A 25,616-nucleotide genomic window follows, 5' to 3' on the forward strand; every position below is an offset into this window, starting at 1 on the left:
GGACGGGACCTGCACCAATGGGAAGGAGCCGTGAAGGAGGAAAGGTTTCCACACACTAGAAGCCCCTTCGCGGGTGGAGACTGCAGGTGGCGGAGGAGTGGAGCTTCGGAGCTGCGGATGAGAGCGCAGCAACAGGGGTGCAGAGGGCAAAGCGGAGAGATTCCCGCACAGAGGATCGGTGCCGACCGGCACTCACCAGCCTGAGAGGCTTGTCTGCCCACCGGGAGGGGCGGGCGGGGCTGGGAGCTGAGGCTCAGGCTTCTGTCAGAGCGCAGGGAGAGGACTGGGGTTGGCGGACTGGGGTTGGCGGCGTGAACACAGCCCGAAGGGGTTGGTGCACCACGGCGAGCCGGGAGGGAGTCTGGGGAAAAGTCTGGACCTGCCGAAGAGGCAAGAGACTTTTTCTTCCCTCTGCTTCCTGGTGCGCGAGGAGAGGGCATTAAGAGTGCTGCTTAAAGGAATTCCAGAGACGGGCGCGAGCTGCAGCTAAAAGCGCGAACGCCAGAGACGAGCATGAGACGCTAAGTCCGCTGCTGCCGCCATCAAGAAACCTGTGTGCGAGCACAGGTCACTATCCACACCTCCCTTCCGGGAGACTGTGCAGCCCGCCACTGCCAGGGTCCCGTGATCCAGGGACAACTTCCCCAGGAGAACGCATGGCGCGCCTCAGGCTGGTGCAAAGTCACGCCGACGTCTGCCGCCGCAGCCTTGCCCCATATCCGCACCCCTCCCTACCCCCAGCCTGAGTGAACAAGAGCCACCGAAGCAGTGGCTCCTTTAATCCATCCTGTCTGAGTGAAGAACAGACGCCCTCCGGCGACCTACACGCAGAGGCGGGGCCAAATCCAAAGCTGAGCCGCGGGAGCTGTGTGAACAAAGACAGAAAGGGAAATCCCTCCCAGCAGCCTCAGAAGCAGCAGACTATATCTCCACAATCAACTTGATGTACCCTGCATCGGTGGAATGCCTGAATAGACAACGAATCATCCCAAATTGAGGAGGTCGACCTTGAGAGCAAGATTTATTATTTTTTCCCCTTTTCCTCTTTCTGTGAGTATGTGTATGCTTCTGTGTGAGATTTTGTCTGTATAGCTTTGCTTTCACCATTTGTCCAAGGGTTCTGTCCGTCCGTGTTTTTTTTGTTTGTTTTTTTACTTAAAAATTTTTTTTTCTTAATAGTTATTTTTTAATAAATTTATTTTATTTTACTTTATTTTATTTTATCCTCTTCCTTTCTTTCTACTTTTTCTCCCTTTTATTCTGAGCCGTGTGGATGAAAGGCTCTTGGTGCTGCAGCCAGGAGTCAGTGCTGTACCTCTGAGGTGGGAGAGCCAACTTTAGGACACAGGTCCACAACAGACCTCCTAGCTCCACGTAATATCAAACGGAGAAAATCTCCCAGAGATCTCCATCTCAACACCAACACCCAGCTTCACTCAACGACCAGCAAGCTACACTGCTGGACAACCTATGCCAAATAACCAGCAAGACAGGAACACAACCCCACCCATTAGCAGAGAGGCTGCCTAAAATGATAAGTCCACAGACACCCCAAAACACACCACAACACGTGGACCTGCCCACCAGAAAGACAAGATCCAGCCTCATCCACCAGAACACAGGCACTACTCCCCTCCACCAGGAAGCCTACATAACTCACTGAACCAACCTTAGCCACTGGGGAGAGACACCAAAAACAACAGGAACTACGAAGCTGCAGCCTGCAAAAAGGAGACCCCAAACACAGTAAGATAAGCAAAATGAAAAGACAGAAAAACACACAGCACATGAAGGAGCAAGATAAAAACCCACCAGACCTAAAAAAATGAAGAGGAAATAGGCAGTCTACCTGAAAAAGAATTCAGAATAATGATAGTAAAGATGATTCAAAATCTTGGAAATAGAATAGATAAAATGCAAGAAACATTTAACAAGGACCTAGAAGAACTAAAGTTGAAACAAGCAATGATGAACAACACAATAAATGAAATTAAAAATACTATAGAAGGGATAAATAGCAGAATAACTGAGGCAGAAGAACGGATAAGTGACCTGGAAGATAAAATAGTGGAAAGAACTACTGCAGAGCAGAATAAAGAAAAAACAATGGGAAGAACTGAGGACAGTCTCAGAGACCTCTGGGACAATATTAAATGCACCAACATTCGAATTACAGTGGTCCAAGAGGAACAAGAGAAAAAGAAAGGGACTGGAAAATATGTGAAGAGATTATACTTGAAAACTTCCCTAATATGGAAAAGGAAATAGTTAATCAAGTACAGGAACCACAGAGAGTCCCATACATGATAAATCCAAGGAGAAACACGCCAAGACACATATTAATCAAACTGTCAAAAATTAAATACAAAGAAAACATATTAAAAGCAGCAAGGGAAAAACAACAAATAACACACAAGGGAATCCCCATAAGGTTAACAGCTGATCTATCAGCAGAAACTCTGCAAGCCAGAAGGGACTGGCAGGACATATTTAAAGTGATGAAGGAGAAAAACCTACAACCAACATTACTCTACACAGCAAGGATCTCATTCAGATTTGATGGAGAAATTAAAACCTTTACAGACAAGCAAAAGCTGAGAGAATTCAGCACCACCAAACCAGCTTTACAACAAATGGTAAAGGAACTTCTCTAGCCAAGAAAAACAACAGAAGGAAAAGACCTACAATAACAAACCCAAAACAATTAAGAAAATGGGAATAGGAACTACATATCGATAATTACCTTAAATGTAAATGGATTAAATGCTCCCACCAAAGGACACAGACTGGCTGAATGGATACAAAAACAAGACCCATATATATGCTGTCTACAAGAGACCCACTTCAGACCTAGGGACACATACAGACTGAAAGTAAGGGGATGGAAGAAGATATTCCTTGCAAATGAAAATCAGAAGAAAGAAAGGTGGAGTATCAATTCTCATATCAGACAAAATAGACTTTAAAATAAAGACTATTACAAGAGACAAAGAAGGACACTACATAATGATCAAGGGATCGATCCTAGAAGAAGATATAACAATTGTAAATATTTATGCAACCAACATAGGAGTACCTCAATATATAAGGCAAATACTAACAGCCATAAAAGGGGAAATCAACAGTAACACATTCATAGTAGGGGACATTAACATCCCACTTTCACCAATGGACAGACCATCCAAAATGAAAATAAATAAGGAAACACAAGCTTTAAATGATACATTAAACAAGATGGACTTAATTGATATTTATAGGACATTCCATCCAAAAACAACAGAATACACATTTTTCTCAAGTGCTCATGGAACATTCTCCAGGATAAATCATATCTTGGGTCACAAATCAAGCCTTGGTAAATTTAAGAAAATTGAAATTGTGTCAAGTATCTTTTCCAACCACAACGCTATGAGACTAGATGTCAATTACAGGAAAAGATCTGTAAAAAATACAAACACATGGAGGCTAAACAATACACTACTTAATAATGAAGTAATCACTGAAGAAATCAAAGAGGAAATCAAAAAAATACCTAGAAACAAATGACAATGGAGACACGACGACCCAAAACCTATGGGATGCAGCAAAAGCAGTTCTAATAGGGAAGGTTACAGCAATACATTCCTACCTTAAGAAACAGGAAACATCTCGAATAAACAACCTAACCTTGCACCTAAAGCAATTACAGAAAGAAGAACCAAAAAACCCCAAAATTAGCAGAAGGAAAGAAATCATAAAGATCAGATCAGAAAAAAATGAAAAAGAAATGAAGGAAACGATAGCAAAGATCAATAAAACTAAAAGCTGGTTCTTTGAGAAGATAAAATTGATAAACCATTAGCCAGACTCATCAAGAAAAAAAGGAAGAAGACTCAAATCAATAGAATTAGAAATGAAAAAGGAGAAGTAACAACTGACACTGCAGAAACACAAAAGATCATGAGAGATTACTACAAGGAACTCTATGCCAATAAAAGGGACAACCTGGAAGACATGGACAAATTCTTAGAAATTGCCAAGTCTGGCCAACCTGCCAAGACTAAATCAGGAAGAAATAGAAATTATGAGCAGACCAATCACAAGCACTGAAATTGAAACTGGGATTAAAAATCTTCCAACAAACAAAAGCCCAGGACCAGATGGCTTCACAGGCGAATTCTATCAAACATTTAGAGAAGAGCTAACACCTATCCTTCGCAAACTTCCAAAATATAGCAGAGGGAGGAACACTCTCAAACTCATTCTACGAGGCCACCATTACCCTGATAACAAAACAGACAAGGATGTCACAAAGAAAGAAAACTACAGGCCAATATCACTGATGAACATAGATGCAAAAATCCTCAACAAAATACTAGCAAACAGAATCCAGCAGCACATTAAGAGGATCATACACCATGATCAAGTGGGGTTTATTCCAGGAATGCAAGGATTCTTCAATATACACAAATCAATCAACGTGATACACCATATTAACAAACTGAAGGAGAAAAACCATATGATCATCTCAATAGATGCAGAGAAAGCTTTCGACAAAATTCAGCACCCATTTATGATAAAAACCCTGCAGAAAGTAGGCATAGAGGGAACTGTCCTCAACATAATAATAAAGGCCATATATGACAAACTCACAGCCAACATTGTCCTCAATGGTGAAAAACTGAAAGCATTTCCACTAAGAACAGGAACACGACAAGGTTGCACACTCTCACCACTCTTATTCAACATAGTTTTGGAAGTTTTAGCCACAGCAATCAGAGAAGAAAAGGAAATAAAAGGAATCCAAATCAGAAAAGAAGTAAAGCTGTCACTGTTTGCAGATGACATGATACTGTACATAGAGAATCCTAAAGATGCTACCAGAAAATTACTAGAGCTAATCAATGAATTTGGTAAAGTAGCAAGATACAAAACTAACGCACAGAAATCTCTGGCTTTCCTATACGCTAACGATGAAAAATCTGAAAGTGAAATTAAGAAAACACTCCCATTTACCACTGCAACAAAAAGAATAAAATATCTAGGAATAAACCTACCTAAGGAGACAAAAGACACATATGCAGAAAACTATAAGACACTGATGAAAGAAATTAAAGATGATACAAATAGATGGAGAGATATACCATGTTCTTGGATTGGAAGAATCAACATTATGAAAATGACTCTACTACACAAAGCAATCTACAGATTCAATGCAATCCCTATCAAACTACCACTGGCATTTTTCACACAACTAAAACAAAAAATTTCACAATTTGTATGGAAACACAAAAGACGCTGAATAGCCAAAGCAAACTTGAGAACAAGAAACGGAGCTGGAGGAATCAGGCTCCCTGACTTCAGACTATTCTACAAAGCTACAGTAATCAAGACAGTATGGTACTGGCACAAAAACAGAAACACAGATCAATGGAACAGGATAGAAAGCCCAGAGATAAACCCACGCACATATGGTCACCTTATCTTTGATAGAGGAGGCAGGAATGTACAGTGGAGAAAGGACAGCCTCTTCAATAAGTGGTGCTGGGAAAACTGGACAGGTACATGTAAAAGTATGAGATTAGAACACTCCCTAACACCATACACAATAGTAAGCTCAGAATAGATTAAAGACTTAAATGTAAGGCCAGAAACTATCAAACTGTTATAGGAAAACATAGGCAGAACACTCTATGACATAAATCACAGCAAGGTCCTTTTTGACCCACCTCCTAGAGAAATGGAAATAAAAACAAAAATAAACAAATGAGACCTAATGAAACTTCAAAGCTTTTGCACAGCAAAGGAAACCATAAACAAGACCAAAAGACAACCCTCAGAATGGGAGAAAATATTTGCAAGTGAAGAAACTGACAAAGGATTAATCTCCAGAATTTACAAGCAGCTCATGCAGCACAATAACAAAAAAACAAAAAACCCAATCCAAAAATGGGCAGAAGACCCAAACAGATGTTTCTCCAAAGAAGATATACAGTTTGCCAACAAACACATGAAAGAATTCTCAACATCATTAACCATTAGAGAAATGCAAATCAAACTACTATGAGATATCATCTCACACCGGACAGAATGGCCATCATCAAAAAATCTAGAAACAGTAAATGCTGGAGAGGGTGTGGAGAAAAGGGAACCCTCTTGCACTGCTGGTGGGAATGTGAATTGGTACAGCCACTATGGAGAACAGTATGGAGGTTCCTTAAAAAACCACAAATAGAACTACCATATGACCCAGCAATCCCACTACTGGGCATATACCCTGAGAAAATCAAAATTCAAAAAGAGTCATGTACCAAAATGTTCATTGCAGCTCTATTTACAATAGCCTGGAGATGGAAACAACCTAAGTGCCCATCATCGGATGAATGGATAAAGAAGATGTGGCACATATATACAATGGAATATTACTCAGCCATAAAAAGAAACGAAATTGAGCTATTTGTAATGGGGTGGATAGACCTAGAGTCTGTCATACAGAGTGAAGTAAGTCAGAAAGAAAAAGACAAATACCGTATGCTAACACATATATATGGAATTTAAGAAAAAAAAAATGTCATGAAGAACCTAGGGGTAAGGCAGGAATAAAGACGCAGATCTACTAGAGAACCGACTTGAGGCTATGGGGAGGGGGAAGGGTGAGCTGTGACAAGGCGAGAGAGAGTCATGGACATATACACACTAACAAACGTAGTAAGGTAGATAGCTAGTGGGAAGCAGCCGCATGGCACAGGGATATTGGCTCGGTGCTTTGTGACAGCCTGGAGGGGTGGGATAGGGAGGGTGGGAGGGAGGGAGACGCAAGAGGGAAGACATATGGGAACATATGTATATGTATAACTGATTCACTTTGTTATAAAGCAGAAACTAACACACCATTGTAAAGCAATTATACCCCAATAAAGATGTTAAAAAAAAAAAGAGTCATGTACCAAAATGTTCATTGCAGCTCTATTTACAATAGCCAGGAGATGGAAGCAACCCAAGTGTCCATCATCGGATAAATGGATAAAGAAGATGTGGCACATATATACAATGGAATATTATTCAGCCATAAAAAGAAACGAAATTGAGTTATTTGTAGTGAGCTGGATGGACCCAGAGTCTGTCATACAGAGTGAAGTAAGTCAGAAAGAGAAAAACAAATACCGTATGCTAACACATATATATGGAATCTAAGGGGAAAAAAAAGGTCATGAAGAACCTAGGGGTAAGACAGGAATAAAGACACAGACCTACTAGAGAATGGACTTGAGGATATGGGGAGGGGGAAGGATAAGCTGTGACAAAGTGAGAGAGTGGCATGGACATATATACACTACCAAATGTAAAATACCTAGTGGGAAGCAGCTGCATAGCACAGGGAGATCAGCTCGGTGCTTTGTGACCACCTAGAGGGGTGGGAGGGAGGGAGACGCAAGATGGAAGAGATATGGGATCATATGTATATGTATAACTGATTCACTTTGTTATAAAGCAGAAACTAACACACCACCATAAAGCAAAAAAAAAGTATATCAGGGCTTCCCTGGTGGCGCAGTGGTTGAGAGTCTGCCTGACAATGCAGGGGACACGGATTCAAGCCCTGGTCTGGGAAGATCCCACATGCCGCGGAGCAACTAGTCCCGTGAGCCACAACTACTGAGCCTGCGCGTCTGGAGCTTGTGCTCCGCAACAAGTGAGGCCACGACAGTGAGAGGCCCGCGCACCACGATGAAGAGTGGCCCCCACTTGCCGCAACTAGAGAAAGCCCTCGCACAGAAACGAAGACCCAACAGAGCCAACAATAAATAAATAAATTAATTAATTAATTTTAAAAATAAAAGAAATTTTTTTCAAAGTATATCAGTTCCATTCTACCTTCGTTTGTGAAATTTTTGAATAGTTGATCCACTTCATTTTCACTAAATTTGTTTCATCAGAAAGTCTGAATTCTCTTTACTTATCTTTACTACAATATATTAAAGATTCCAAAATGTAAACAGAACCAGTTATGAAAAATTACACCACCAGAGCACTTTACAGGATGAAAAAAATCACTTTCCATATATCATCTCTTTCAGTGAAGAACAGCTTTAAAATGAGAAAACCGAGATTCAAAAAGGTTGACTGAATTGACCAAGATCACAAAGCTAATAAGTGGCAGGGCCAAAGTTCAACCCAAGTTGTCTCACTGAAGACCTGTTCTTATTAATCATTTGTCTTATACTTTGATATCTCCAAAGTAATATCAGTAGATAATAAATATACTGTTTCCTATTCTCCAAGAAATTTCCTATAACTGTCAAAAAGCTTGAAATAAAATGAAGATGAAAATAGATATTTTGCACCTGGGACAGAAGGACAACCTGAGAATAGAGCCATGACCACTGGGCTAGTACAGTTCTAAGCTTCATACTCCTGGCTCCGGGAGGCACCATCTGTAAGTTCCAGATGGAACTCAGAAGAAAAAAAGTGGAAAGGAAGGAAGGGAGGGAGGGAGGGATGGAAAAGAGCAAAAAAGAGAGGGCCTTAAAACTAAAAGTCTATTCCCCATCCTTCCTTTTCTCCAATTTTGCAGAAACCTGTATGAAAGAAGGTGTTAGATCAAAACAGTGAGTAGAAAACTATATGCTTTGTTGTGAATTCTGCAGAAGGCACTAGAAGCTACTGCAAGCAAAGAGGAGCCGTGAAACAGAAATGCAATTCAAGTCAGAAACGTTTGGAAAGACTTAGAAAAGAAATAGATGCAAGGAAGAAATTACTGTGGAAAAAGGAACAAAGAATTGCTGGATTTCTACTTTAAGCACTGATAATTTGATGTTCTATTTTTTAGCAATGCAACAAACTTGAAACAAAACAAGCAACTACTTAAGAGACAGTCAAGTGTTCATGATGAAAAATAAGGGTAAGATGCCTCTGTGAATAAACCATTCTTGAACAGAATTTTGGCCTGACCACAGAATAAAGAATATGGTGAGTGTTTTCACACTTGGCTTGGACAAAGGACATTTCACTGTAAGTACAGTCACCTCCTAAGCACTATTGTTTTCCTATATTACCTGAACTCGATTTTAAATGATGTAGATAATTTGCACCTGTCACTGAAAGTCAAACATTTTCTTGTTCCAGATAAACAGGTGTTCTAAGGAATTCATAAGTGCAAAACAACCATAATCAGATTGATAGGAAAGATACCAAAATGACAGCTAGCTTTTACAAGTCCAGCAGCCCCAAACATTGCATTTTACTGATACTTTCTGATCAATATTCTCCTTTCATAACCGGTCTACTGTGGAAGGAAACTAAAAGGTATAGAGTCCTTTTTGTTCTTTAACAGAAATCATAAGTCAATGATAGCCAACAAATAGCTATGTCAAGATTCAAAGTCATGGCATGCTAATCTAACAGTGAAATATAAAAGTTTATTAACCCATAGAGTCTTTCAAAAGAGAGAAAAAATTATGCATACAGGAAAAGATAGTATGGAAGGCAAAAAATTAAAATAGCTGATGTAACAGGGTAACACACTGTTACAGTGAAAACACTAACAGTATCATTCATATAGTTTTTTTTTAAAGAAAAAATACTTTAATCCAAGTTAGCAGTTATTGGCTAAAAAAACATTTAGTACTCTGCACTTTTAAGTTCTCTGATAGGCTGTTGTAGATGATAATTTCAATTCAAAAGATATTTGAAAACCTAAAGGATTTCAGGCCTGAGCTACAAAAGAAAGAAATCAAGTTTGTTTCTCTGAAAATTAAAAAATGGTACCAAATACTTCCACAACTCAGAAAATGAAATTATTACCACTTCTGATTCCAGGACATTTCTATCATTGGTCTTTAATCAAAAGGCAAAAGAGAAAAACAAATACCGTATGCTAACACATATATATGGAATCTAAAAAAAAAATTAAAAATTAAAAAATGGTTCTAATGAACCTAGGGGCAGGACAGGAATAAAGACTCAGATGTAGAGAATGGACTTGAGGACATGGGAGGGGGAAGGGTAAGCTGGGACGAAGTGAGAGAGTAGCACTGACATATATACACTACCAGTGTAAAATAGATAGCTAGTGGGAAGCAGCTGCATTGCAGGGGGAGATCAGCTCGGTGCTTTGTGACCACCTAGAGGGGTGGGATAGGGAGGGTGGGAGGAAGATGCAAGAGGGAGGAGATATGGGGATGTATGCCTATGTATAGCTGATTCACTTTGTTATACAGCAGAAACTAACACTGTAAAGCAATTATACTCCAATAAAGATGTTAAATAAATAAACAAATAATAAGAATGCACATTAAAAAAAAGAAAAGAAAAAAATAAATAAATGTCAACCTCATGGCAAGTGTCTCAGGTTTGAATCTCCAAAGGAAAATAATCCTAATCCTGTATTTTGACCAAAAATCAGTAGATGGATAACTTAGATCCTTGGCTAGTTTGATTTGGTATTCTTTTTTTATTTTATTTTTTTTATTTTTTTTTTAGATTTGGTATTCTTTTATCTTGACTTCTAGTAAGAATATTGCAAGGCTTTTATAAAGATATAATTTATATTACTAGAACCATAAAAAAATGCTCTTTCCCTCAAGGAATTAAAGGTACTAAGTGTAAGTACATCTATCCTATCCTTCTCATATTTCTAGAGCCCTCATCAATGATTTTTAAGGATAAGGAAACTACCAGTTTCCAGACACACTCAAAGCAAAATTACTGGGAATAACGAACTGTTCAGTGTCCTCAAGCTGGGCCTTTATTATTCTAGACTAAAAATTCCTCATAGTCCACACCTACTTCTCCAATCCTTGGTTGGTTCCATTCCTTCTTAGTATTAAAGGTTACTAGATAGGTAATAGGACTCATATTACAATTGCCTGATACCAAAAAGTCAATAATTCATGACAACTTTTAAGTAGGTTGTGCTTTAATAATCACCTTTGGGAGACAACGGGGTAACTCAATGTACCTGATTTCCCTAGAATTCCTCCAGACCACATAAAAGAGATTTCTGCAAAACAAAAAAGTTTTACACTGCCCATATCAATTTATTTAAAAACAAACAAACAAAAAATCAAAACAAAACAAAAAACAAAACTTCTAACTGCTGAAAAATTCTCAAATTTTTTCCATAGCTGAACAGAATTCTCAGAAGATGTTTCAGGCACTGTGAATTTTGGAGAGTACCTAAGGATTACAGGTAGATAGGTCTTTTAGCTCCCCTTACACGATACCATATAATTTCCCTATTCAGGGAATTGGCCCTGATTACATTTACTGATTGCTCACTGTAATTAGGTCTCAATAAACATTTCTAAAAAACCCGTATACGTCAATATTTTTCCACTTCATTTACTTTACAACAGTAGAGGCAGTAGACAGCAGAATGACAAGGCTTTGGAGTCAGACACACCCAAGTTCAAATGCTGGCACTACTTTGATCAAGCTGTAGGGCCACAGGTCAGTTACTGATCCTACCTAAATCTCAGATCCCTCTTAAGTAAGATGGGGATAAATTCCTCTCTCATTGAGTTGTGAGCACTAAACTCAATACTATATGTTTGGTACTTCCCTGGTGGCACGGTGGTTAAGAATCCACCTGCCAATGCAGGGGACACAGCTTTGATCCCTGGTCCGGGAAGATCCCACAGACTGCGAAGCAACTAAGCCCGTGCGCCAAAACTACTGAGCCTGTGCTCTAGAGCCCGCAAGCCACAACTACTGAAGCCTGCGAGCCACAACTACTGAAGCCCACGCACCTAGAGCCCATGCTCCACAAGAGAAGCCACCGCAATGAGAAGCCCACGCACTGCAAGGAAGAGTAGCCCCTGCTCGCCACAACTAGAGAAAGCCCACGTGCAGCAACAAAGACCGAATGCAGTCAAAAATAAAGTCCATAAATATAATAAATAAATAAATAGCTTAAAAAAATACTATATGTAAAAGCTTTAGCCTAGTGCCTTCCTTACAGCAAGTCCTCAAATGCATCCATTTCTGATACTTCTTTAGGCTCAGTTAGGTATTCTTTGCCCCCTCAACTCTACCCCATATTGACTTATCTGTACACAAAAGAAAATACAAGGGGCTATTTTATGAAACCCTTTTAAATAAGAAATACTGACTTGCTTTTCTAACTTTCTGTTATACAATTTTATAGTCTTTAGAGAAAGTAGTATTAGTTAACCCCTTTAGCAGAATGTAGGTATCACTTTATGATCAATCTAAATCACATCTAACTAATGACCTAAGACATCCATATTCCCTTACCATGAAGATTGCCATGGTCAACAGTGAGCATTAACAGTCAAAATATGAGTACATTTTAATGAAAAGCAATATTCCCTTTAATAATTTTAAAGCTATGATCAGGCTACGTGAGCAACAACTCTAAAGATTTAGCAACAAAGCAGAGTTAGCTGAAGAGATTTTATCTGCCATTTGGCTGGATGAGGGGAAGAGAGAAGTGAATACTGCTCTGTCCCCTATGTTTAGGTCTCATCATATTCCCTACAGGAAAGGACCAATAGCAATGTTGCTGTTAGAGCTGGCAATTCCCTCATAGGCTTGACCAACCCTGGACAGGTGTACACCAGGAAAATGAAAACATCAGGATCAACTTTGTATAAGTAGATTTAAGCAGTACATCTAACAGATGTAGGCTCAATCCTGACTTTGTCGTTTCTTAGTTGCATAGCCTTGGGCAATTTCTTAAGTTTCCATACCTATGATTTGTGAATAAAATTTATGACTGTTCTGAGGATTACACGAGAATAATGTGTATTAGGCAGATGACCATATCTGGCATAAACACTCGCTTCTCCATTATGACTCTGACAGGCACATGCCCCCCATCCTGAAGACCTGAAAGAGTGACAATCCCTTCCAGGAAAGGGTGAAAATCAGACATGGGCTTTTACCAACAGTGTCACAAAGGGAAACTCTGCACATCATATTCTTCTTGTGAAAATTCATAATGTACGTTAATGTACAGTAATCTATTTGATTTTGTTTAACTTGGTGCTTTCCAAATTTATTTGACCCTTTGTTCTTCATAATAACTACACCACTTTGCATCTTGAAAAATGCTACTATAGCAAATAAGTCTATTAAAATTGCTAAAGGAGGCGGGTTGGGGTGAGAAAAAACACCAAAATACTCCACAATATCTCATCCCTTTCCAGGTTTCAAAATTTTTCAAAAAAATCCTTAAAGATTATTACTTGTTTTGTGCTGAAGATGTCTTTTGAAGAACCTATAACGAGCATTCTCAGCCTTTTTGGTCTCAGAACTCCTTTACATTCTTAAAAATAATTGAGGATGGAGGAATAGGGATTACAAAAGGGCACAGAAAATCTTTGTGGGTCATGAATATGTTCTTGACTGTAGTGATAGATGGTATCATGGTTAAATTTTATGTGTCACCTTGGCTAAGCTCTGGTGCCCAGTTGTTTGGTCAAACACTAGTTTAGATGTTACTGTGAAGGTATTTTGTCGATGTAATTAATATCTACAATCAGTTGACTTTAAGAATGTTACCCTTGATAACATGGATAGGCTCCATCTAATCAGCTGAAGACTTTATGAGCAAAAACTGAGGTTTCCTGGAAAAGGAATTCTGCCTTAAAACTATAACAGAAACCCTGCCAACTTGCCATACAAATTTCAGAGTCCAGACTTTTTTTTTTCTTTTTTTTTTTTTTTTTTTTTTTGCGGTATGCGGGCCTCTCACTGTTGTGGCCTCTCCCGTTGCAGAGCACAGGCTCTGGACGCACAGGCTCCGCGGCATGTGGGATCTTCCCGGACCGGGGCACGAACCCGTGTCCCCTGCATCGGCAGGCGGACTCTCAACCACTGCACCACCAGGGAAGCCCAGAGTCCAGACTTTAATGTCAACTCTTGCCTGAGTTTCCAGCCTGCTGGTCTGCCCTACAGATTTCAGACTCGCCAGCAAACACGTCAAATTGTATTCTTTACATATGTGCAATTTATTGTCTGTCAATTATATCTCAAAAATTACTGAGATCACAGAGTTTTTGTTTATGTAGTTCTCTCTGTTGTTATCTGCTGATATCAACTGAATTGGGAAACAATACTGAGAAACTTTTTAAATATTTAAGGTATGTAATATATTAATATATACTTTTTACATATTGATATTTTTTTATTTTAAAAAGTTATGTTTTCTAAAACAAAAAAATTGTGAGAAGAGTTGTATTCTTAAAGAAATTGTTACAAATCTCTTTAATATCTGACTTAAAAGAAGACAGCTGAATTTTCATATCTGCTTCAGCATTCAGTGTATTGCAATATGTTGCTTTGGTTGAAGTATATAAAGAAAATCTGGTCTTAATCAGATATATATTTGGAAAATGGGGGAGTATTTTAATAGCCCTTTCAGCCCATTCTTTGATAACACACCGAAACTTGACAAGTGGTGATTTCTTAAAGATCAGTTGCAACGTGGAATCTGAAACAACATCAATAAACTTTCAGATACTGTTTCATTAAAATCTATTGATCAATCTTGAATTCTGAATGGATTTTTTACTATATATTATTTTGCCACACTACACATTGATCTTCAGAAAATACTGATTCCTAGAGTTATGCAGATTTTCTAAATATTTACATATAACATTATATAATATTAAAAAAATCATATTAACATCACCAACAATCTAATCAGAGAAGTATTTAAATATTGGAAAATTTCAAGCTTATGGTAAAACACAAAATTTTCCAAAATTCTAATTTTTGCTTGAAAGTTCAAACTTTATCATCAGCAACAAATGCTGTCAGTTGTTTTTCCTTGAGGTAACAGGTTCACTTCATTCATTTCAAGGAACTGTCTACCAAATAACCAAGTCTGAATAATCATAATTTTTCTGTCAGTTATCCTTTCAAAAATAAAAATGGTATTCTAGATTGGTGGCTGCCAGAGGCAGGGGTGTGGCGGGTGGGCAAAATGGGTGAAGAAGATCAAAAGGTACAAATTTTCAGCTATAAAATAGTAAATCATAGGGATATAAACCACAGCATGGTGACTGTAGTTAACAGTACTGTACTGTATACCTGAAAGTTGCTAAGAGAGATCTCAAAAGTTCTTATCACAAGAAAACAAAATTTCTAACTATGAGGTAATAGATGTTAACTAGACACATTGTGGTGATCATTTCATAATATATGGAAATATCAAATCATTATTCTGTAATCCTGAAACTAAAATAATGCATTTCCAAAAAATTAGGTCTCAGAAATTTTGGGGAAAAAAGCAAAAAATTAAAAAATAAATTAAAAAAATTAAAATGCTGTTCCATATTACAATGTGGCTAGTTTGTCTCACAAATGTTTCCCCTCAAGAAAACCGCCATACTTCCGTACATGACAGAAGTGCTATACAGTACATCTGATTTTGTCACATGGTATTAAAAAGACATGCACTTACTTAAATTTGTTTTTATTGCACTTTCTTAAGTGAGACTGGCATTGTTGCTGTTGCAGTGGCAAGCACATGTGGAGAAGAATGCAATGACTACTAGTACAGTTGTGTGCCACTGCCCTGTTTCACATGAAGGCACCAGCAGGTTTAGCCTACCACTGCTTGCATGTCATCAGTGCAAACGCCAACATGGTGAAAGGGCTAATACATCTTAGTATTATTATGTAAGTTGTTTTGATCTTGTACACCCCCTGCAAAAGACTCAGGGACCCACAGACAAAACTCTGAGAGGCATTATGCTAAATAAATACACTTAGCTGCTGAAAGGATAATAGGAATATTAATAGCTCCATTCGTATAAGGTAGAGCAACCTTTTTTTTTCTTTTTTTCTTGGCCTGGCCGCATGGCTTGAGGAATCTTAGTTCCCTGACCAGGGATCGAACCTGTGCTCCCTGCAATGGAAGCACGGAGTCCTAACCCAAGGTGGAGCAATCTTGACTAGAAATAGAGAGCTGAGGAACTTGCCTCAAAGCTGCATGTGCACAGCAAGTTCATTTTTACTTTATATGTTTTTTAGAAGGGATAAATTTTTACATGTGACTAGACATTAATCAGTAAAATTTACAAATCATTCTGATTATCATGGACAGTCTATATAATATGAACTCATTACTGTATTAAGTAGCTTCAAATTTCTAAACTACTTTTTAAAAACTCAATGTAGTATTTAACATTTTCTTCAATGTAAAACTAAGCAGAAACAGTTGATAAGTTTTAAAATGGCCCACTTTCAGTTTGAACACTGCTAAATAATGAAGGGTAGTATTTTTATTTATAATGCCAGAAATTTGTAATTCTAGTGAAATTTACCACAAACAATATTGAGATAAAAGTTTGTAATCGCTGTACCATCTGATTTTAACATTTAGGACCTTGAAAGATACACTGGGAGAAAATAATATAGATATTCAGAATACAATACCCATTAATGATTCCTTTCAATAAAAAATATTGTCGGGCTTCCCTGGTGGCGCAGTGGTTGAGAGTCCGCCTGCCGATGCAGGGGACACGGGTTCGTGCCCCGGTCCGGGAAGATCCCACATGCCGCGGAGCGGCTGGGCCCGTGAGCGGCTGGGCCGCTGAGCCTGCGCGTCCGGACCCTGTGCTCCACAACGGGAGAGGCCACAACAGTGAGAGGCCCGCATACCGGAAAAAAAAAAAAAAAAAAAAATTGTCTTTTGATAGAATCAAGATGACTGTCAATCACAGGCCAAAGAAAACCACCCCAAAAAACGTTGATTTAGGAGCTTTTTAAAATAAAGCAGAGTTAGTGTATATTAACAGTTATAGAAAAAAACATTTTTAGCTATACTTAAATTCTGGTCATGGAAACATATATCCTAGTAACCCATGTTATAAAATTACATTTCAAGCCATACAATTTAAATTGTATAAAACCAAAATTAAATCAAAGAAGGTCAACTTACTCGATCTGCTAATCCTCCAGGAACTATAGTCCTCACAACTACACCACTCGATTTTCCTCCAACTATTCCAAAACCTAATCCAGAGCCATCATTAATAAGCTCAACATCTTCAATATGGCCCCAACTAACCTATAAATTAATAGCAAGTAAGAAGCAAAGTGTTAGCAAAGCATATACATTCATCACTTACCAATACAGAAATTACTAAGGTAACAGGTAGACAAAATATTTAATATTCATACAATTAATCAAGTCAACTTTCTAGAGGCTCAGAAATACGTAAGATGATCATATGGTCCCTGCCTTTACAGATTTTATAATCCGGTAGAGAAATAAACTAAAACAATTAAAATATAAGACAAAATATTGGACCATAGGACACTGTAGCTCTAAGAGGACAGAAACACACTGTCTCATTCCCCAGTCTATGCCTGATACCTAGCACAGTGCCAAGCACCTAGTAGGAAACAATAAATATGTGTTTATCTGAATTAAAAGAGAATCATAAAATATTATAAAGATGGGAGGAATGTAGAGACAAGAGGTCAAATCCAATGAAAACTTATGGAAAGCTTCAAGGAAAAGGTAGCATTTTAATTGCTCTACAGAGAAAAAAGACATTCAAGCAAAAGGGAAATTTAAGAGCAAAGCTAGGCTCAGATAAGTGGGAATAACTGAAGGTTTTAGAAGAGGGAACGACAGGAACAAAGCAGTGGTTTAGAAAGATTAATCTAGCGGCAATGTGAAGCATGCGATTGTGAGGACACAGAGTGACCAGAATAAATGAAGAGACTCTGATGAAGGAGAGGAAAGGTAGGCCTAACTGAAGATATTAGCAATAGGATTATACAAATCAGACTAAGAGACATAAGCATTTTTCCTCTAATAGCAGGCTCCATCAGAAGTATGCATTAAATTCACATAATGCGCCTGCAGAGCAAAAGTCTCCCCCTCAAGACATTAGGGCATACTTATTACTTAGTTCTTCTATTACACTAAATTGGAAAGTTACTATGCAATGTTAAAATAACCAGAGATATTGGGACTATTTAATAAATTCACACCTGGAACAATACCTAGTATCCAGGAAGCAACGTTTGCTAAAAATGCCTAAATTAGGGACAGCAATTAATATTCACAGAGTATTTATTCTGCCCTAGGCACTGTGTTTAGCTCTTCACATGCATTCTCAATCCTCACAACATCTCTGTGAACTAGAAACTGTTATTAGTTCCAAGCAACAGATGAGAAAACTGAGGTATGGAGAAGTCAAGGCATCTGCCCAGTAAGACTCACCTACGAAGTAAGAAGTGGACCTGAACCCACCTTAGCCTGACTCCAGAGCCCTTGTTCTGAACCACTATGCTAAGCAACTTCCCACTTTGTTCATTCTATTTATTATATAAATTGTGCTATATAAATATTACTGATTACAACAGGGAAAATGTCTATACATTAGTGTTGTGACCTTGTACTGTACCCAGTCTATTTTTTCTTTTGTCCAATGAATGGAAATTAAATAAATCAGCTACCACTTAGTGTTATAAGAAAATAAGATTTATTAGCTTGCATTTTGAAATGCAGGCCAAAATCTGTAAAATGTTACAAAGCAAGTTTAAAGACTCCCAAAGGAACATAAACTTTTACTCTTTTAAATTGTTCAGTATACATCCTTACATGAAAAGAAAAACTTCTATAATTGTGCAGTATCCATAATCTAGTCATAAACACCCAATATAATTTAAAAAAATGTTTTTGAAACAAATAACCAAATCTTAATTTAAAAACTCAATAGTAAATCTCTAATAAAAACTCCCAGCTTAATTAAGTGGTTACATCACCAAGGAATTCCTTCCTTCACCAAATTATACCCAAGACTACAATTTGCCCTCTATATTAAATAATAATCTTAAACAAGGAGAATCATAGGACATTGAAAAAACAAAACAAAAACCCCCATGAAGTATCTTGTTTAACATGCTAATGCTGCATTTGGAGGTATAATCATCTTTCTTGAACTACAACAAATAAAACGACATTTTCTAAATATCTTTACACTTCTTAAAATCAAAGGCATAATTCAAAATTAAGTGTTTTTCCAAATTTGCAACTCACTGTTTCAGGCAGACTTGCATCAGTTAGGCCGGTAGAAGTGCTGCTTTTTGTGTGGACTGGTTCCCTGGCCACAACCAGATGCAAAGATCCAGTGGTTTGTTGTAACAATGCAATTGCTTGCTGGTGGGAAATGTTCTGATCCAGTGGTGTGTGATTAATAGCCAATATTTGGTCATTTTCCTTTAACCTTTGATCCCTTGATGAAATAAGAAAATTTTAAGTGACATAATAGCCTGATTCTTAAAATCTACTATTCAGGTAGCTTATATATTATGGTATTATTTCACTTAGTACATTTATTGAAATATTTAATTGTATAATATAAAAGAGCTCTTCAGACTTCTTTTCATTAAAGCACTTATTAACTAATTAACCAATTAAGTAGTGCATCCCTACACACACACATTTTTTTTTTAACTTTTTTTTTTTTTTTTTTTTTTGCGTTACGCGGGCCTCTCGCTGTTGTGGCCTCTCCCATTGCGGAGCACAGGCTCCGGACGCGCAGGCTCAGCGGCCATGGCTCACGGGCCCAGCCGCTCCGTGGCATGTGGGATCTTCCCGGACCGGGGCACGAACCCGTGTCCCCTGCATCGGCAGGCGGACTCTCAACCACTGCGCCACCAGGGAAGCCCCACACACACATTTTAAAAGCCATATGGTTAGAAAAATAAGCAAAAACAATGTATAGGGCCCCACTGCTAAGGTTTTGCAAGTATGGACATTGTCCTCATTGTGGCACCAAACCCTGTACTCCTGAACCCCTTCCAATCTGACTTCTGCATGGACCATACAGGGCTATATGTTCACCAATAATCTCCTCTCTAACAGATTCATCCCATCCCCATTGTCCTTTACTTCTCCAACATTTGTCAACAGAGGCCGAACAATCCATGGAAATCAATAGAGATTATTTCCAAATCTGTATCTGAGCCCTTCTCTCTGTCCCAGTCACAAATTTCCCAACTGCTAACCAATGTAAAAAGGATTTTTTAAAGAAATTAGCAAAATCTTCAGAAAAAAAGTACTATTATAGTTAATATTTACTGAGCACTTATTATGAGCTAGGAACTGTGCTAAATGCTTTATAGGCATTATCTCCTTTATTCCTCACAATCACCTTTTAAAGTACTTAGTTAAGGGCTTCCCTGGTGGCACAGTGGTTGCGAGTCCGCCTGCCGATGCAGGGGACACGGGTTCGATGCAGGGGACACGGGTTCGTGCCCTGGTATGGGAAGATCCCACATGCCGCGGAGCGGCTGGGCTCCTGAGCCATGGTCGCTGAGCCTGCGCGTCCGGAGCCTCCGCAACGGGAGAGGCCACAACAGTGAGAGGCCTGCGCGTACCTCCGAAAAAAATAAATAAAGTACTTAGTTAAATTTGACCTGCAAGAAATTAAAGCAAGCTTAGCATCTTATCTAAGTAGTCTGACTCTAAACCATACTCTTTAACTTCTTAAAGTGCATACTAAGAGTAGGATTTACTCTGGTTTGCTGTATTTGACTTCATTATCTCCTATACACCCCTCCTGCTCTTCCTGTTTCTTCATTATCACAATTCTTTCTTATCTTTCTTTATCTCTCTTGCACCACACATCTCCTCCTTTCTATTCCCAATGTCAACCATCCAACTGAGATCCTTATCGAATACCTCAAACCTAACTTGTAAAATTCCTCAAGGTTTATTTTTCTAGGCTCTCTTCATGCTAGTATCCCCCAACTCGAAAGTATAAAATGATTATCTATAGTTGTTGACCAATAAGGAAAGAGTCAAAGGGAAGTAAACAAACTCTTGTCATGACTATTTTATAAAAGAATATCTTTAACCTTCAATATAAAAAAATCTCCCTGAGAAGGGATTCATCTCAGAACAGCCTAACTCATAAATTTAGAATTATGAAAATTCCATTATATTGCCCTTATTTTTTCTCAGGTCACAGCAGATTCAGCAAAACTTTATCATGGACCAGAATTTGGTTAACTTCTGACCTCTAGGACACAATGTAAACTTGGTTGGTATTCAAAGGTCTCTACATTTGGCCCCAAAGTACTCTTCCAACTTGGCTTCCTCCCTATATAAACCTCTTTTCCAACTATCCTGATTTACTCTTTCCCTCTCAAACATGTCTGGTATTTCCTGCTTTTGTGTACATGGTTTTCTCCATCTCTAATGCCCTTCCACTCTGCTCAGCCAAATTCAATCCACCCTCCACGTTGCAACTGAGTGTCTCGTCTGTCTCTCTCTCCCTTCATCACTTACCTCATTATCATGGTGCTGAGCCACTTGTTTATCACTCACTGAACATCCATTTATACTAAGTATGCTGTCCACAGAGCTAACTATATCCTTCACTGTTAGATTTTAAGTTTTCTGAGGACAGGGATTCAGACATTTTAGATTCTCCTTTGGAACTAACAAGTTGGATATTTCAATTTTTTATGCCAAAATTGTGGGTGGCTCTCACAATAGATCATGTTGCATTAAAAATGTTGCTTATATATCTTTTTATGACTATTAGGAAAGGCTTACGTTATACAAGAAAATAAGAATGATATAAAATTGCATATATTCTAAGATGTTGTCTTTATGAAAAGAAAACATTCTAGGGAATTCCCTGGCTGTCTAGTGCTTAGGACTCCGCGCTTTCACTGCTGTGGTCCAGGTTCAGCTCCTGGTTGGGGAATTAAGATCCCACAAGCTGCACGGCACGGCCAAAAAAAAAAAAAGAAGAGAAGAAAAGAAAAGAAAACTTTCTAGGGACTTCCCTGGTGGCACAGTGGTTAAGACACCACACTCCCAATGCAGGGGGCCCAGGTTCGATCCCTGGCATGGGAACTAGATCCCACATGCATGCCGCAACTAAGAGTTCACATGCCACAACTAAGGAACCCACCTGCCGCGACTAAGACCTGATGCAACCAAATAAACAAACAAAGAAACTTTCTAATGTATTTCCTATAGTTGTCTCAGGGTGGTCAAAGTCCAAGAGCTTTTTTTTTTGGGTGGGGGGGCAGGGTAATTGTATTCTGTATTTTATATTATAGGCATGTATTATTTTCATAATGATTTTCATCATTTTGAAATATATATTTTTAAAATTGCAAATGTTGCTTGTGAACTTTTCCCTAGTCCTAAAGAAACTGCTTTTTTTTTTTTTTTTAAGAAACATTATTTTTTTAAAGGAGGAAAGAGAAAGAGTAGCTGTATTCTTTGCCAGGCAAAGAGGGAACACAGGAGGCTAGCGCCTTCAAAAACTGTGCCAAGAAACATTTTTTTTGTTTTGTTTTGCTTTTTTGTTTTTGCGTTACGCGGGCCTCTCACTGTTGTGGCCTCTACTGTTGTGGAGCACAGGCTCCGGACGCGCAGGCTCAGTGGCCATGGTTCACAGGCCCAGCCACTCCACAGCATGTGGAATCTTCGCGGACCGGGGCACGAACCTGTGTCCCCTGCATCGGCAGGCAGACTCTCAACCACTGCGCCACCAGGGAAGCCCAGAAACATTTATTTTTAAATGTGACCACTACAGGACAATATCCAGGAATACCTTCCATTTTCCCATCTCCTACATTGTCCTTTCTCTAACTTCATCACCTAAATTCCTATTCACAGCTTGTTCATTAAGGGAAATTTCTTAATTAATCAAAAATGAATAAGTTACTCTTAAAACTTTTTAACCTTGATATAACTCATTTTGCATAAGTCAGACCTTAATTTACTCACCTTAATTTACTCACACTCAAATTTTCTATTTTCTGGGAATCAATCTATTTTAATCTACCTTTCCCTCTACCCAGTAGACTTCCAGAACATCTAATTTCTTTCCAGTTAGTATCTGCCTAGAAAATATAAACTCAACCCAAAATAAACAAGCTGCAGAGGAGAAGTCTCCTGGAAAATATGATTTTGATGCATTCTAAAGTTGAATAGTATTCATTTTACTGCTACTATTACTTCTAATTTAACTCTCTCATACTATATATATAATTGAATTCACACTTTCCATTCAAGGGGAAAACAGCTCATCTCTCCATTGCAACATTCAGAAATGATGGATTTCCATGACTTTGAGAGCCAACAGGGGTTAGGCAAGCTCATAAAATAACACAGTTCTATGTGGAAAGTCCTCAGAAGAAAGGAAGACCATTTAAGATGATCTGGAAGGTCCTGCATGGCTGGCCCCTTCCTCTCTCCAGCCCCTTCTTGTACTGCCTTGCACTAAGCTCCCACACCAGGTAAATACCAGACATACTCCTAAGATGGAGTTTACCAGGGCTACCAGTAAAGCGTCTATTCCTCTCCCTGACACCTTCTGCCCTCTGCGGACTCCACTATCACCTCTCAAATTTCCCTTCAAGCACCACTGCCTATGGGAAGCCACCTGAGTCCTTAGCCTTGGTCAAGGATCTTTACATACTCAAATATGAAACTCCTCTTTTTGGAAGTGCTCATCTCAATTTGTACTTACAGAACAATTAGTACAGAGTAACTGAGACATAAGAATGGACCACAAAAAGGTTGAAACATTGAAAATACACTAAAAACTACTGAATTGTACACCTTAAAATGGTGACATTTATGTCATGTGAATTATATCCCAATAATGATTTTTAAGGTAAAAAAATTAAAAAGAAAATTTGGGCCAATCAGAGTCAAACAGGCTTTTTGTCAAGGGACTTCATAGTCTTAAAGAAGCTAATAAGTGTCTCTAAGTCCAGGTTTACCCTGAATTGTCTAGGTTTGCCAGAATAGTCCTAGTTTATACCTGCTGTCTTAGTGTCATTATTAATGGCACACCCTCTCACCCCAAAACTGTCCCAACTTGGACAATAAATTATATGATTACCCTAAGTATGCATAACCAATCTCCAAGAACAGGAGTTTCTCAGATATAGTTGACCATTGCTATGGCTCCTCAGAACAAACTTGAGGAAATGCTACATTAGATGGTAGAGTAATACAAAGTCATGGAAATCCATTATTTCTGAACATCCAGTTGGGGAGACTATAACTCTGATCCCCATGAATGGATAATGTGAATTCAAAAATATATTATTAACTGAGAAATTTTTTGTAATAGTTATGCTACTGCTGCTAGTTTTCTAACAGGTAACAGTAATATAATGAATACTATGCTTTTTAAATGAGTAATAAACTAAAGATCTGAAATCAAATAGAAACAAAATACAAGTCTTGCACACAACCCTTAAAAAATACAGCCCAGACACAAGTGCAATGGGCTGGGGGTGGAGATGGGGGGGGGGGGGGTGTCACATAGACTTGAGAGGGATTTTCATTGACAATAAGTGAAATAATCAACAGTGTGTTATGACCACCAAAAAACTGTTGTAATATCAAGTTTAATAAACAATATAGGACTTCTCTGGTGGCACGGTGATTAATAATCCACCTGCCAGTGCCAGGGACATGGCTTCAAGCCCTAGTCCGGGAAGATTCCACATGCTGCGGAGCAACAAAGCCCGTGCGCCACAACTACTGAGCCTGCGCTCTAGAGCCCGCAAGCCACAACTGCTGAGCCCATGCACCACAACTACTGAAACCCGCGGGCCTAGAGCCCATGCTCCGCAACAAGAGAAGCCACCACAACGAGAAGCCCGCGCACTGCAATGAAGAGTAGTCCCCGCTTGCTGCAACTAGAGAAAGCCCGTGCGCAGCAATGAAGACCCAACACAGCCAAAAATAAATAAATAATAAATTTTTTAAAAAATTTTAATAAATAAATAATATAGTATGCAGAACGTGAATTTCAATATGCCTATCTTATTGATCAGACCATAGGTAAAATATCATGTTCAATTGTGAGAGTGTGTGATGGAGTAGAAAGAACACTAGCTTTGCCATTGGACAGTCTTGGAATCACATCATGGTTCCAGCATTAATAGCTCTGTGACTACAGGTAAACCGCTGAAACTCTGAAACTCGGCATTCTCATCCATAAAATGGACTAATGATACTACTAGCTAGACTGCTGCCACAAGTATATGTGAGAATACCTACAAAAGGCCTAAAAACTGCATAGGAAGAGAAAATGTTAGCTGCTATTGTTAACTGTTTTGTATGACTTGTTTCTTATTCTCTTTATAAGAATGTTTTCAGAATTGTCAGAAAAAAATTAGCAAAACACAAAATGAACATCCTTCCTCACCTGCTAGCTATACTCCCTGGCTGCACTTCCTTCACGAAAATGTCGACTTCTCCCAGATTTTGACCTCTGAAGGCCACCACACTGAATCCAAGGCCTCCAGTTGAGGGCCGTTCTATATCTATATATTCAACTTGCCGGCCCTAATGAAGGGGGATTTAAAAAAAATAAAAGTCAGAGAAGTTTACATTTAACCAACACACTTTTTCTGAAGAACTGAAGTTTCTATTTTGTGAATAGCCCCAAAATAACTTCTCCTAAGTCATTTCTAGAAAACCAAATAAACTCAGCATTTCAGTAATAAATTATTTATGGAAATCCTCTCACTTGATTATTTTCAGGAGAACATAAGAGGGCATGGGCAGTGTTCTGCAACCTCAGGGAATTGGAGAGGTATTTTCACACTTCATTCACAGTATGAGATGAATTCCTAGCTGGATGAAAATT

At 38.6% G+C, this 25,616-nt stretch overlaps 1 protein-coding gene across 8 annotated transcripts in view; it reads right to left on the reverse strand.

Annotated features, from left to right (window-relative positions):
- PATJ (PATJ crumbs cell polarity complex component) overlaps positions 1-25,616 on the reverse strand; it is a 359,130-nt gene that overhangs the window by 318,338 nt on the left and 15,176 nt on the right. For all 8 annotated transcript variants that reach the window (XM_073789059.1, XM_073789054.1, XM_033865626.2 and 5 more), the window contains exons 5-7: positions 25,173-25,312; positions 19,013-19,208; positions 16,898-17,026 (exon numbers count right to left, since the gene is read on the reverse strand). In XM_073789059.1, the coding sequence (XP_073645160.1) occupies positions 16,898-17,026; positions 19,013-19,208; positions 25,173-25,312 (465 nt within the window). The remainder of the gene's footprint in view (positions 1-16,897; positions 17,027-19,012; positions 19,209-25,172; positions 25,313-25,616) is intronic.

Source organism: Tursiops truncatus, chromosome 1 (genome assembly GCF_011762595.2).
Source record: "Tursiops truncatus isolate mTurTru1 chromosome 1, mTurTru1.mat.Y, whole genome shotgun sequence".
Taxonomy (NCBI): Eukaryota; Metazoa; Chordata; class Mammalia; order Artiodactyla; family Delphinidae; genus Tursiops; species Tursiops truncatus.